Source organism: Pieris rapae, chromosome 7, assembly GCF_905147795.1.
Source record: "Pieris rapae chromosome 7, ilPieRapa1.1, whole genome shotgun sequence".
Taxonomy (NCBI): Eukaryota; Metazoa; Arthropoda; class Insecta; order Lepidoptera; family Pieridae; genus Pieris; species Pieris rapae.
Window position 1 is genome coordinate 10,625,369 of NC_059515.1, and position 16,210 is coordinate 10,641,578.

The following is a 16,210-nucleotide window of genomic DNA, read 5'->3' on the forward strand; positions in this document are numbered from 1 at the left end:
ATCCACTTCCACATTGGGAAGTGGTTGGAATTGCTAGTACATCAACTGTAAATGTTGAATAGTGGCAGGTCTCATTAATAATAATCTCCATTTACTCAATTACCGATGTTGGAGGTTCTTGAGATGTTGGTAACTTAGTAAACAATATTTTTATAATCCGCACTGGTATATTAATTTTAACTTCAAATATTTCATCTCGTATTCTCTTTTTGCAAGTAAAAGGCTTCTTTCACATTTTGTGAACGCAGTTCATTTTTAATGTATTCACCAAATACTGAAAATACATCTTTCTTTGCTATTGATGAGTTAACCAAGACAGAATCCAGTATATATATATTAGTTCTTGCCATTTTAGGAAGTGGTGACAAGGCATTATTTTAGTCTCATCAGGTGATATTGCATTATTAGTTGAAGTTTTGTTAAAATATATAAATATCCTTAAAATTAATTGGAGATAATGTTGTCATTAGTAGGCTAATTTGCGTCCTTTATATAAAAGTATAAGTTATCATAGGTATACCAATTTGTAACTCATCATTTGATGATTATGAAATGAAATCAAAATAACTAGCTAAGATTCATCTTACTTATCACCATTCTTAGATAATGATGTTATCTGTTTGTTACTAATTTCTTAAAGAAGTATTTTTGTTCGACCTATCATTTGAGCATCTGTAGCCTTGCGTAACAAAATTGCGGTAAAAGGATGTAAAAAGCCGAGCCGAGCGAGTGCAATTTCAATAATTCCAGGAACAATTTGGGGCAGCCGCGCATCATCCCTCTTCTTTATGACGCCTGGGCCATCCCTTAAATTCTTTTTATTGTGCCGGTAAATCATTGCCTACGCTCCACTGCATTGCCGGGGAAAGTTCATTATGGCCGGTTTAATGGTCGGAAGGACCGATAAAATCTAGCTAGTGGTCGGCGGAAGGACGGTTGACTATAGTTTTCTAGTTTAAAGGACTCTTTTCAATACCATGTTTAACATTAAATTTATATCTTCAAATAATCTTTTGTATATTTGAATTTTATTTCAAGATTCTTGTTTTCACCTGAGTAATTCATATATAATTACGTTGGGTGTTACTCGTTTCAGGCTGTTAACATCCACTGCTGAACATAGGCCTCTCTCCTTCCCTTCATCCTCACCAGGTTATCTGTCCAACGCTTCGACGATTGGTCCTCCATTCCAGGGTTTTTTTGCCCCATCGGCTATCCGTTCTTCGGACAATGTACCAACCTCAACATTTAAGCTTAAACTGATCTCTTTATTTCTAATTCGATCGCGTAGAGAAACCGCGAGCACCGAGGTAGTATGTAAAATTAACAATTCAAAGTGCTGTAAATGTAAAACGTTTGTTGGTAAAACGTTTGCTTAAGCGTAGTAATATCACTTAAGAAAAATAAAGTTTTTTATTTATTAATGATCATTCAACAACATAAGAAGTAAAAACCAATATTGATTTGGAATTGATTTTAAACGCATGACTGAAAATCCGACGCAACTTGAACTTGTAGAAATTGTAGTTTTTCGTATTTCCTTAATTATCCTAAAAGTTGAGTAGGTGTAGAGTCCCTATTCAACTCGGTAGATATATCACGTGCAATTTGTTGCGATCGGCGAGCGATAGGTGCTTGTGAACTGTGTTTTATTGCCCCATAAAACTATGTTGCCAGACCGTCTTACACCCAGCATAGCCATACAAGTTAATAAAATGTTATCCTGTTTTTATACTGTATATATTAGGTATTTGTACAGTAATTAAAGACTAACTGATAATGCAGTGTATTCGATTTCAATAAATCCATTAAATGTATGCGGACAAGGCTAAGCTGTTACCGTGTCCTGCCTCAGGCGATTGTTGGTGGCCCCGTGGGGTTTTAGTGGGTATGCATAAAGGCCGGCAACGCACTCGAGCCCTCTGGCATTGAGAGTGTCCATGGGCGGCGGTATCACTTAACATCAGGTGAGCCTCCTGCCCGTTTGCCCCCTGTTCTATAAAAAAAAATGCTCAGTAGCGAGTCCCACATAATCTTTCACCACCAGGCAACTGTGCCGCGAGAGGGTATGCGTAACGCATTTCCCCACGAATGAAATCCGTAGTAAGTAAAAGTAGTAGTAATATTAATTGTCACTTACTACAAATTTGCAGTAGGATCCTAAAATACATAAATAACCTATCATAAAAATATGTACACATTTATAATTATGACTATAAATTAAATATAATTTTGGTTTATTGCTAAAACTACTTGCATAGCTAGTTGAATTTAAAAGTCAAAAAGTAAATTGAGATTAGCGCTATCAACTGAGATATAATATAACCAGTGAGAACTCAGAGACAAACACTTATACGAATAGTGATAGTTTCGGTGAGTAAATATAGAGGGCACCATTTTCAATTCGACACCAAATTTAATTTCAAGTATAAAGCTTCCTATAAATTCCAAGAGATGGTAGTGTAACACTATTATAATAGCATTATGCGTGAAGAAGTGTTTTTATATTGTTTTCTACTCTGTGAAATACTAAGCAATATTAAAAATGTGTTGAGATTAGCTAGTTATTAATGTTCTTTTCTAGATATAAGAGCTACATACATAAATAAAAATAATATCTCTTTAATAAATTGGATTTACATTTGGAAACAATGCTTTTAAACGAATTATGAAATTATTAAGAAGCAACAAACTGTCAATATAACCAAATTTTTTAATTGTAACATGGCGAACTGAAGAATCGTCTTCCTGCTGCAAAGATAGCTTAACTGCTGTCTCTAAAGTGACAAGTGGACTGTTTATGACAATAGTGCAGCTAAATATGTTACGATTATTTTTTCATAGAGACAATATTATAAGGATATTTGTGAGAAAAGAAAACATCTATATTCCTTTTTATTTTTGAAATATATTAATTAAAAATCAATTGATTCAAACAAACATGTGTAAGTTATGTGTTTAATATCAAAATAAGGTTAAGCTTGTAAGTTTTTCAATTTGTTTATGGGAAGCAATCTCTCGACTAATTATTGAAACATTATCCGTTTATTTTTTATTTTATACGAGAACGAGGTCGCCGAGAAAAAGTCTTGTAAATAAAACTTTACGTAGTTCTGCTAAGATTAGAAATGACGTAAGCATACTGATATATTACTAAATAAGTATGCTATCTATACTTGTCGAGTGGCATGTAGTTAACTAGCTAATTGTCATATTACAGAATAGAGAATGATGTTCCAATCTATTATTTTCTATGACCCATAACAAGTCACAGAACGGTGATAAAGCTAATATGAATTCTTTTGTTGTGAAAATTGATTTAGAGTTCCGCGCGATTGAGTAAATATAAAAAAAATCTGGTAGCAGTGTCTTTTGATTTATAATCGAACTCCAATTAAAATATAACTAATTTATATAGGCACACATATTATGAACGTCACTATAATTATAAATAGTTCTAAATTTACATTTAGTTCTCAAATCAAGAACGCAGATCGGACGAGAGGAACTGGCAATTAACTCTTTCTTCTGTCTCATTTATCACCAAAAATTAAATTTACAAAATGTGTGCACCTGTTACTATAATCTAAAACAGCACGTCGTCGAAAGAAAGTCTGAATTAGAAATAATTACAAATATGCTTTGACATGTATCGATTTTAGGTTTGAGTTACATAATTAGAAAACCAACAAAACTAACTAATCCCTAGGTAACACTGAATATATTTAGAAAATGAAAAGCGGCTCAATAAAATGCCAATATTTTTATTGTTTTTCGATGGAATCGCCGTTCCTCTTTACACATCGTCGCATTCGACGGAACCACTGAGAAAAGCAGTGGGCCCATTTAGGGGTCTCTTCTATGGGTTTTTCGTACGGTTTCACCGCATCTTCAGGGCTCGTAAAGCGAATACCTCGAATTTTATCTTTAGTTCTTCGGAATAAATGAAACTCGCAGGTTGCCAGGTCAGGACTGTATGGCGGATGACTCATTATCTCGACATCTGCCATAGTCAAATATTAAACAGTCCGTTTTGCGGACTGCGCTGAAGCATTGTCGTTGAAGGAGAATCCTGCTTCGAGGATGCTGCTGTGGAATTGTTTCCAAGATACTGTTGTCTTTGCAAACAGCGATTGACATACCAGTCTGTAGTAACTGTCCTTTCATCTTCTAGCATAAATTTTGCGAAATGATCTTTCCTTGACATCATTCTTTTATTACCTTAGTTAGGGAAAGGAAACACCCACTGAGCTGATTGACTTTTGGGTTCGGGTTCGTAGATTTGCCGCTAATTCACAAAAACAAATGATAAATTAATGTAATAACGAAATTAAGTTGCCAAAGAGTTCTAAAATATTTAAATTCAAAAGAAGTTTTGATTAGCAATGTTTCTAACTGGCCAGTTCTAAACATTTTCAGTATTACCCACGTATTACATAAATGTAATATTAATAATACGTAGAACCAATATAATATATTGACTTATTCGGACCTAACTATATTTTGTTAACCGCAAGACAAAGGTTAAATTTTTGCAAAACATGATACCGCCATATCACCTTATTTTTAGTTGTGAACGTATCTTGTAACAAATATGTTTGTCAGTTAGTTTCTTTTTTCTTAATGTAATAAATCAAGGCTACACGTAAGTATTTTTATATTTACGTTTTATTTGTGACTTCAGTGAGCATTCCTTAGAGTTTACTTTTTAACTTAAAAAAGTTGCAGAAAATCACAAATTTAATCTAAATCTCGTTTATCATCAATAACATTAAAAAGTATTCGTAGCAACAGCAGGTATATGGGCTGTATCTCCATACAATATTAATCTAGAATTAAAGCCGGACAACTTTTTCAGTATGGTTACCAAACCCAGCCAAACGGCGATAAATGGCGAATCAAATAACGGTCACCTAAAGAAGGTAGAAAAAAGTATAAAAAACTGGGATCCCATCGCAGAGGGACTGAAATGGATCGACCGACACGCCGATTTAGCCGAGAAGTATTTTGAAAAGTTACCAAATTTTCTAAGCACAATTATCGCGACATTTGCCATTTTTACGTTTGGTTGTACTTTAAGAGGTATAAATGTATATTTTATCAAAACAATGTTTAAAGTCCATAAACCTTCCAATGGGGTTTAACATATTTCAGCAACTGTTTGGTTAGATAATTTGTTTCTGCCATAATATTATGTCCTTGCTGGAATGGTATTCCAGTTTCAGTTAGCGAGATTAGTTAACTAACTTTTCTAAATTACAGATTCGTTGTAAACGTATTTGAAACAAGAAGTTAGTGGTCAGAGACTTGGTTGATAACCTTTATGACGAGTAGCTGATTACAATGATAATATTCCCCAAATTAAATATTGCGTGATAAAAATTTAATATTATAAAGTACCAAGGCCTATCTCTTTGGTAATTCGATTGTATCGTAATACTATATTATATTAATAGAGGAAAAACGTTTAATCATCGAAACTCCGTTGGCTAAACACTTTGAATGAAACAGGGATGTGAGCAGTTGCTACACCAATCTTCGTTGAACGCAAAAATAATATAAAAACAATTAGCCCTTTACTAGATCAAAGCGAGTTTTTCGTGTCGAACTTTTACATTCATTAGAAACTAATAGCTAATTTATTATATGTTGCAAAACTGATTCTGTTTTAGGAGAATGGGTGATAATATTAGTGTCAGCGCTGAAGCAGATATCTGGCCACTCCCAGAGTGAGCGTAATGTCAGCACAGCGGAAGTCTTTGACCTCTTGACCTTAAAGAACTTAAAAATGGAGAACTTCTCTGTCTTCTTCATCGGAGCACACATCGTGTCCTATTCCACATATTTCATTATAGGGGGATTTTTACACGTGAGTGTTCTTAGCCACACAAAGAAAAATCAACCCATTTTTCGTTATCATGAAGTTTTGTTAACTATTTTCCAAACTTATTGTACCAGCCAAAACTAAGAACATGACCAAAATGTGACAAATGATACAGATAAACTTTATAGTTACATAGTCAGTTAAGAGAATTTCAGAGACAATTTTGAAATGTAAACTCAAAGGACGCCCCAATAATATCGTCACAGTTCACGCACATAAATATCATTTGCAGATAACAATTATTTTCATTCTCGGTATTAAGCGTATTAAAAGGTCCTAGACGTTCAAATAATATTTTGTTTGCGAGATAACAGTTATAATCGCAATAGTCGTTAAATTGTGTTTAATGTTCGCTCCGATGTAATTAACTTTTATGAAGCAAATCTTTGAGTCATAATTAAAATTTACCTGAACTTTCTTGAATAAAACCTTACTAACTATATTGCCATTAAATTCATTTTGTTTTTTTAATATATTGTAGAGACAGTGAAGAGTCACTGAGCTATTAACTGGCTAAAGACTCATTTAAATATAACCTAATTTACTAAAAAGGATATTTAACATAATACAATGTCTAACAACACTACTAACAGTCTTTATTACGGAAGACAGTTTGTTCTTGTGCTCCAATTTTTAACTTTTCACTTATTAACTTATAATATACAAGTTACTGTGAACTTTGTCTTATTCCGGGCAGGACAGCTCACAGTCAAATCTTGTTCATTTTTTTCCATTTTGCATTGGAATTTTGTATTTTGTTCCATATTTAATCGTTGCTAAGAAGTAGCGGTAGGTTTCCAGTACATACCATACATAGTTAAATTGTAAACTTAATTATAGTAAATACGTTATTTCAATTCAATAAATGCGGAAGAGTTGCTGCATCTGGTGCAGGACGAGACGCGTTTCAGGAAACTGACGGCCAACCTCCAGTAATGGAGAGGCACTTGAAGAAGAAGAAGAAATTAAATAAATAATCCTGTGTTGTTGAGACAATAGTGGTCAATATTTCTGCTCAGAATTTTTTTTTATTCCAATGCATGTAAAGATATTTTGGTATTAATTTTTATTTGCGTGAAATGTTTTTGATTGCGATTAGCTCCAGATTTAATTTGTTCAACTATCTCTTAATTGGTAACTTCTAAATTTTAGTTCAACGGTAACGTAAACTATTGTTAAATTCGTTTTTGATTAATTAAGAGCCTTTCATACAAAATGCCGTCTTTTTAAATTTTATGACATATCGAACGAGATTCTGTGTATCTGTCACTTCCTTAAAACAATGTTTCATACAGTGGTACTACTACACAAAACGACGTCATATCGCTCACGAGTGGAAGCTGCAGCCAAACAAATGGCTATCGCCAGAGCTGGAGCGCCATGAGATAAAGGTTTTTATTAATATTGTTTTTAGACACATGAATTTAAAACAACAACTACAAGTTCTTGTATTATGGATATGATGAACTTAGAGTTTTCGAATAATATTGTTTTCAGGTGGGCGTGATATCGCTCTTCGTAACTGGCTCTTTCTCGGCTTTTCTGGCGACTTACATAGCAAACGGAAACCCATCCACGGTATACTTCCAGTTTGACGAGTATGGTTGGGCCTGGTTGTTCCTACAGTTTCCGGTTATATTCCTCTATTCGGTGAGATAAAGTGATAGATGGAAATTTCGTCATTAAGAATACTTCTACCTAGGTAACACTAAAAATGTTTAGAAAATGAAAAACGGCTAAATGTAGAAAGATGCGAATACTTTTATTGTTTTTCGAAGTTATCTCCGTTCCTTTCTACACATCGTCACATTCGATGGAACCACTGAGAAAAGCAGTGGACCCATTCTTTCTTAGGGTTCTTTCTATGGCATTTTCGTATGCTTGCACCGCATCTTTAGGGTTTACGAAAGCTCGAATTTCATCTTTAGTTCTTACGAATAAATTTATCCAGCTTTCATCACCTGTGACGATGTCAAGTACAGTAATTGAGTTACCGCCGTTGAACTTAACATTTGGCGACACCAGTCCATGCGAAGGTGTTTATGGTGGTCGGTTTAAGTATTATAAATTATAGTCTATCCGGTCCAAAGCTTCCTGACACGAGATGGCGCTTCATTAAGAAATGATAATCGCAGCCTATCTTAGCTTACCCACAATGAAAGTCATAATAAATCATTGACCGAAAATTTTATCGCGTTCAACTTCACATGTAACAGAGTTTTAGATTTGCCTTCAATTCACAAAAACAAATGACAAATGAGTGCAATAAACATTAGATTACCAAACAATTCTAAAATTGAAATTTAAAAAAGTTTTCATTAGCAATGTTTCTAACTGGCCAGTTCTAAACATTTTTATTTCTTACCCAAGTATAGCTTTGACTGGTTCGTGCTGCTTCGTCGAGCCCCTTTTAATACCTTTCCTTAAGTATATTACGTGAATAAAGAAATAAAATAGTTTTTTACAGGACTTCACGACATACTTCCTTCACCGTATGTACCACACGCGGTGGCTATATAAACACTTTCACAAGCTGCATCACACCTACAAGCAGCCGACTGCGTTCTCTGCCACGGCCATTCATCCCATTGAGATTTTGCATGTGCAGCTCACATCCTGCCTTCCGCTGTTTACCATACCCGTGCACTGGGGTATGTGCTTTGTGTATAATTATAGCTGAATCTCTATAATATCTTTATAATTTTTTATGTTGAGTAAGACAAAACTGTAGCCAGACCAACTATATTTGCAAGATTCATTAACAAATAAATTCTTATTGAGCCAATTTTTCCGGCGCTCTAGGAAGTATTCGCATATTGTCACGTATTTTATACATTAGATATAAATTATTATATATTATAAAGAACGTTCAAATTCTTAAAAGGCCGGCAACGCACTCGGGAGCCCTCTAGCATCGAGAGCATCCATGGGCGGCGGCCCCCTGCTTTATAAAAAAAAACATTTAAAAATAAGTCAACAGTCTGTTATAATTTACTAAGTGATGAAAATTAATAATCAGTGAAAATTTTTCAGCACCCTTCTACGCAATAGCCCTCTACACTTATTATTACGGAATCATAGATCACACTGGCATCAACTTCAAAGCGCCGTGGTGGCAACCCTGGCTCCCAGATGCAGAATTCCATGACAAGCACCACGAGATATTTCACTGCAACTTTGGCTTCAACATGTTTCTTTGGGATAAGGTAAAGTACGATTAAATCAATTTATATTTTAGTTTAGTAAACCTAAACTAACATAATATAACATATATTAACAGATGTTAACCCGCCATTTGGTTTATCGGATTATCGCGTGGCACTGTGCCGTTAACGCGCCCTCTACACCTCGCTTCGCGGGCTGTCGCCATGTGTGACTCTACAAGTTAGCAGATTGACATTGGTGGTCTTTTTTTGCGACCTACCGTTGACATACCATTTCATTTTCATTGGGTACTCTAGATGTTGTCGGTGACTCTGTCGCCGAGGTGGTCTAGCAGGGTATGGAACGGGAAATCGCGGAGGCAAAGTCCTCACTTCGGGGACTCTAGCCTTCTCGTCTCTTGCATAGAATGACTGAATGAATGGCGTGAATGACTAACTGGCTCATACCGCGAAGGAGAAAGCCGATGGCCTGGGCAGTCCCTTTGTGTCGAACTCGACTTTGGATGACCATGGGAAAGCACTACGACATCACTAGGGTGTGATACTTCGATGCCTGAATTATATTACAGCAACGTTCTATCCTTAAAGCTCTGTCTTCCTTGGAGGAAAAGCCTCCCTGCATTTTCTACCGCATTTATCAGTTCAAATGAGTTGTTTGGTTTGAATCAGACATGCAGATTTTGAAATACCATCCGTCACCACGATGTCCGTCTTTCCACAAATGAGAGCGCCTCACCACTATTTGGAACCAGCTCCAAATGAAGTATTTCTGAACCATTTGGACTTACTATCTTTCAAGAAAGAGCTTACCAAATTTTTAAGCAATTTTACGCATTGAAAGCATTCTGGCAATGCTAGTGTTTTTAACATCAATGCTACATTGGAACTTTACTATAATTTTATAGCATAAATCTTAAGTTTACAGTAATAATAACATTCCCTATACATTTAATAGTAAAATAATAAATCAGTAATTAAAACCTACCTACTGCATTAACAACTTGAAAGTATAACCATTACTCATTGAGGCGGAACCTATATTACGGTAAGCACGGTAATAAACTATTTATGAGCTAAACTATTCGCGAGATCGGTAATGGTTGTAGGATGACAGTTGAAGAACTCCACTGAGTAAGGAGAGGATGCTTCCATGAGAGACCTAAAGCTACAGTTAAAATAAGCCTCGAGAAAAAATCCACTACAATGCCATATGGGGTCAGAACAAAAATATAATTGTAAAGAACTGGGTTAAAGTTATTGTTCCTATTATTTAATCCCATTATGGCTAGTGTTATGAAGAAGAATCAGTAGAACGACCTACAATATTATATTATGTAGGTACAGTCGTACACTTAAAGTGTAACACGTACTTTTAAAGTGTCATTTTGTATGAGATATTATCGAGTAATTAATATAATAAGTAATATTTTTTAAATCAAATCTACTTCACTGCCTCAAAACGCCGATAGCAGAAAAATACCAAAATGCCTTTTCGATGGTGATTTTTTTGTTTCAGTGGTTTGGAACACTAAGAAAACCTGATCGGGTCTATTCTGAAGAGACTTTCCATGGACAGGCGCCCCTAATCAACACAGACGAGGCAAACAGAATCTTGGAAGCCGATCCTGAGCTTAAGGAGGAACTATTGACAACACTCGGTTCTAAGAAATCTGAATAATCTAAATAAATTATTTATTATAAGACGTAAATATAATTTTCTAGTTTTTTTAGTTATTCTGAACTGATACTTTAAAAGAGCTTTAAAGGTTAAAAAATGTAGTTCATTTACCGAATAAAGGTAGTTAAAAGATTTAATCTTTCATTTAAAGGATTCCGTTGAGAGTTTCTCGAATTCTAGATAGATTTATTGTTCGCATCGGAGCCTCTCTTTACAGAATATTACAGATAGTTTCTTCGCTAAATTTCTTGACTACTGAAATTACAAATTCATTGTTAATAGTAAATACACCACATATAAGTATTGCATTTTCCTCGTTCTTTAAGTATTTCTATAAAGCATGTAGAATAGTTTATAAATATGTATTTTATATTAAGCCCCTATATTTATTTTTACTCTCAAATCATAATATATTTTAATTTATTAGGTATCTACGAAACGTATCAATTATGGTAATATGTTATAAAAACATTACCAAAGTTTAAAAACTATTAATTTTTCGAAACCAAAATCAATAGTTCTTAAATATTATCTTGGGGTATAATTTTTTTAATTCCAAGTTTTTGTCACCAACGAGTTGACACGATTATATCTTTAGGCGCGAATTTTGTATACTATTGCAATAGTTTTATGTAGTATGTTACACATATTAATTAAGTTCCGCCAATCCTTATCAACTAAATAGCTCTCTTGCTTTTGATATATTTCCTATATATCAAATATATAGGAAATATATCAGATAGCTTCAGGAAAAGGTTAGGACTCGATTTTTAACGAAAACATTTAAAACACGAAATTTAATTCGCACAAAGGAAAAAATATTCATTTATCAATGTATGTTTAATAATAGCACTCATAATCCATACGTCTATATCAAATTCCCGTTGTCATAAGCGTTTATTTGCTAAGAACACTGGAAATAGTCTGTGGATGTATCGTCGGTATGCAGTTACAATTTAATGAAACACAACGCAGGAGAGAAATTTAGGAGGAACGTAAAGCTAATTGTGAAACTATGTACAAAGAATGATTTATACTAAAATACATTTAAAATAATTAAAATTACTATATGTATTTTAAGAAGAAGCAGCAAGTGGTTTAGCATAATTTTAACTAGTTCTGTTACATAGTTTTTTATGTTTGTTAATAGAGTTGCATAATTTTCTTCCAAAAGCCACGTCTGGTTGCAAACTCTTATTATGTAATAACGCTTGGTTAGTAATTGCACTTGTAATTATTTCTTCTTCAGTTTCATCTTTTGATTAAACTGATATAGATTAGACGCATTATTTAAATATAAGATGAAACTTTGAAAGTGGATGTCTCATGTATACATAATTAAATTATGCTGTCAAGCGAATATAAAAATAAGTGAACAACTAAGCTTTCCTCCGATTTAGAGGATAAAATGTGACAGGTCGCAAGGCGAGCTCTGAACAGGGTATTTGTGAGTGACGGGGGAAAGAAACGTTGGTTTTAGAAACAAATAAAAATGTTTACCCTCATCCCTTTCGAGCCCCGGAAACTTACCAGACGTAATAATACTGCCTTTCCGTTTAGTTTTGTGCAGATGATCTTTTCATATTTCCATAAGGATACATTCGAATTAGCTCGATATATTTGTCTAGTAGTTCAATTTATTTTTTACTTTTCTGAATAAGATTTATAATCAATGTTCGATCCTTAGCGATGGACGAATGGATGCCACGATGTGGAAGCGAGCTGTCTCTCTGGTAAGGCGAAAGTTAAACATAATAAAACTGTGTGTGTGTGGTTTTGTTGCGGTGATCTCAAATACATAAAATCATAAAATTTAATGTTATGATTGTAATTAATATGCATTAATAAAAAAATTATAATTATTAGTATCAAGTCCTTAACATATTTAATCCTTACTATCTGTATTTGAATCGTCATGGCATAGGTCACTGTTTTCAACACGTATAACGTTGAACATAAACCCATTGCGAGACGTCACGCACAGTTAAAGCTGAAGCATTTGCTTTTAACTTATACGTAACTGGTGGAGGCGCACACACACATACATATATAAAGTACCATCTGTGAGGCAATAGGAAACTTCCATCTGGTGCAATACACAATACTACCTGATATGATTTCGCAGCAAGTTTAGTAGGAAATTGAGCAAGAAAGCTTACAATGCTTGCATTTAGTCAGCTTAAGCACAGTATAAAGTTTTATCGTCATTTTATTAGTTGATCGATTAATTTAGAATAGTGTTTGTATGAATAATGCTTTTATTAGGAACACACTAGAATATGCATACACTGTTTGGTCCCCGATCTACAAGAAATACATTGAAGCAATAGAGAACATTCAAATTAGTTTCTTAAGTTTTAGGGACTTCCAAAAGTATAATAGATATAGATTCCTCCAAGTATTGAATTTGTATTGGTATATAATCCCTAAAATGTAGACGTAAACAATACGAACTAATGTTTTTACACGCATTTGCAACAATTCCATTGACTTTTGCTAACATTATTTCAGAAAAAATATTTGTTGAAGCTACTGAGAAAAGGAATTATTGTGATGGTTAAGTGTCTTATATAACAAGTGCATATATATTACATAAAAAGGTCGACTTTTAAAAGTGTAAAAGATTTAAAATTCTTTTGAATCACAAGAAGTTATAATTTAAAATTCAGACGAGCTAAATTGACGCTAATAAAAATCTCTTTTCTTCTCTACAGCGTCTATTAAATAACACTCAAAAGATGTCGCATGATATTAGAATAATACACCATTCAGTAAAGAATTCCCCTTTTCATGTCGACCATTTATCACTCTCCCGAGACGGAAAAAATTGCCTTGGTCTTAAGGGGCCAGAAAATAATGGTCGCTACCTACGTTTGATTTATATTGCACAAGTATTTTTCGTACTTTAATTAAAGTCGATAGCTCTCTTGTAATTTGCATTCATAATGAAATGGGCTTTTTTAAAAAAATTCAATGAAATGACGAACGAGATTCGACGTACCCTAATAAGTTAATTTCTTTAGAATTGTATATAAGCTAACTTTTTTACTCTATTTCTCACTTTTATACGGATAATTTGCATTACTAATAAAGCGCGCTCATAAAAGCCTTTATTAAACAATTTTACTTTTAATAGTTCCCTATTGATCTGAGCGACTTACTGACTAATTTTTAATTATGAGTAATTACTGAAACAATGAGACAAGCAATTCGTAATCTCTATAGATATGTTTGTTCATTATATTGAAGCGATTAAGAAATTTTAATAACAAAGTTAAATGTTTTAAGGAGAGGAGAATGTTATCACACACCCATGTTCACACGCAAAGTAGGCCTAGCTCCATTACCGAGCAAGATATCACGCGTACAAGCCAAGCTTTGCATAATAGTAAATCATAATATTTACGCTAAGAAAGGGTACGCTGATATTGCGACGCTAACGTTAAGCGATAATTATCCAGGAAAGAGGGATGTTATTTCAGACTCCTACTTAATGCTTCAATTATAAATAGTAATATCATTTCTGTTTTACAAAATACATCAATAATTATTATTATTTGTATTACATTGACACGAATGCTGGTAGGTGATATTATAAAATTAAATAGAAAGAAAAACAAAAGAACCAATATATGTATGCAAGGCAAAGATCAATTTTACGAAGTATGTTTAATTAACTACCCATATTTTTTTGCTAGATGGAGCGCCAAATTTTGTAGTCATAGCATCAATTTTACAAATTATGTGATAGTTTTTGGAATCTTATTCGATAGGTATACCTATATTTAATCAGAATCAGATATTGTAGTGTGTCAAATCTATTACGGAATTATCTTCATACTTACATTTAAAAATAACTCCAGACAGATATTTTGGAATAGCCAATAGCGTCCATGTGAACCGCTATCGAGAAGTTGGCTGCATTGTAACTCTGCCATGTAAAATAGTAAGCACAAGAACGTACGATAAATTGCTTTGAAGCTTGTAAATTGAATTTATTGATTGTCTCAGTGTTTACTGAAGCTTGGACGTTTCTACCGAATAGTTAGGAATTAATCTAGGTTTCAACTGTATTGATTTGTTGGCTATCTGGCAATCAGGACAACCAATCGAAACTGTAAAACAATGTAGAATTGCACAACTTATGTGATTCAAAATTACATTGTAGTTGAATAGTTTTGGACAGCAGCAGTTTGCCCTCTGACGAATGTTCAATCAATGCTTTATATACTTCATGTATAAATATATATAATTTAATATCGACTTACTATAAACATATATCTATGATGTCGACATTTATTTATATATAGACGGTAAGAGCATGAATAAAATACACTTACGTGTTCGAATATCACAGCAACCGCTAACGTTTCCTCACAGCTACAAAACTACGTTGTAGACTAATTCCAATCAAGAATACTATCAAGCATTTCTTTTTCTCTTCTTTTATTATTTGTAATTATGGTATTTGAAATCGAACGTAAACATGAAAACATGTTAATCTATCAAATCAGAGAGAAAAGTGTTTGACAGTTTAATGCGTATAAAATCGCGAAGTAAAATAAGGTAGGTATTTTTATTTAACTTTTCGTTATTCCGAGTGAAACACTTGTACAGGATAATCTAGTTATTAATATTTCTTTAATAATTTCTAAGATAAAATGCTGATTGAATTTTTTTTTCGACCACACTTATTTAATTTTTTATTACAAAAAACGCGCCTTGTCTCATTACAATTGTATGAGAATTTATAATAACCATAACACTGACGTATTAGTTTGTAATAAATATTATATTATTCTATTTTTCTATTATATAATTCTCTTTAAATTGTAAAAACCTTGTAAATCAAGGTGTATTTAAAGAGATAATTACTTTTAAAAACTGCACACTGAAGCTGTTACTGAAATATGACTTCTTAATCGCTGAATTATTACATTCTTAATCAAAGTTCTTCTTCCTATATATTAAATGTTATAACTCCTTTATAAGCTCATAAAGGCCATTGTTAAAGCTATACTGACTAAAGATGACTGTGAAAATTGTAAAAGTTCGTATCTTGTATTGGAGGCAAACGGGCGTCGAAAAGCCTCCTGCATAATGCATTGTGTGACTGCGGAGTGCAGACCTTTGAGCCGCGGAGATTATACGCCACGTTTATTTCAGAAATTTTCCGCTCGAGATTTTCCACTTTTCACTCAAACCGCCTCTTTTGGCTTGTTGAACTTAACGTCGATAAGAATTCTGTTGTCTTTGGAATGTTTTAGAGGATTATTTACGTCGTATATTCGTGGATTGTTACCTCCTCAGGCAATATTGGCTTCTCAGAGATATCAGTTGTCACTAATTTTATAATGATTAATAATTCAAAATTGTCAAATAAATAAAAAGGAAATTTGTCTTGATCATTTACATTTTACAGAATGCTTCATCCATATCTGCTTGTTCGTTCAATTTATACGGAATAAGTTCAATAAAACTGTT

General features: G+C 33.5%; 1 protein-coding gene across 1 annotated transcript; it reads left to right on the forward strand.

Moving 5' to 3' along the window:
- The first annotated feature begins 4,531 nt into the window (after positions 1 to 4,531).
- LOC110998831 (delta(7)-sterol 5(6)-desaturase erg32) lies at positions 4,532 to 10,858 on the forward strand. Its single transcript, XM_022267626.2, has 8 exons — positions 4,532 to 4,645; positions 4,859 to 5,082; positions 5,673 to 5,869; positions 7,180 to 7,275; positions 7,382 to 7,534; positions 8,352 to 8,535; positions 8,918 to 9,090; positions 10,565 to 10,858. Exons 2-8 carry the CDS (start codon positions 4,860 to 4,862, stop codon positions 10,724 to 10,726), a joined length of 1,188 nt encoding a protein of 395 aa, XP_022123318.1. The 5' UTR covers positions 4,532 to 4,645; position 4,859; the 3' UTR covers positions 10,727 to 10,858.
- The last annotated feature ends 5,352 nt before the right edge of the window (positions 10,859 to 16,210 follow it).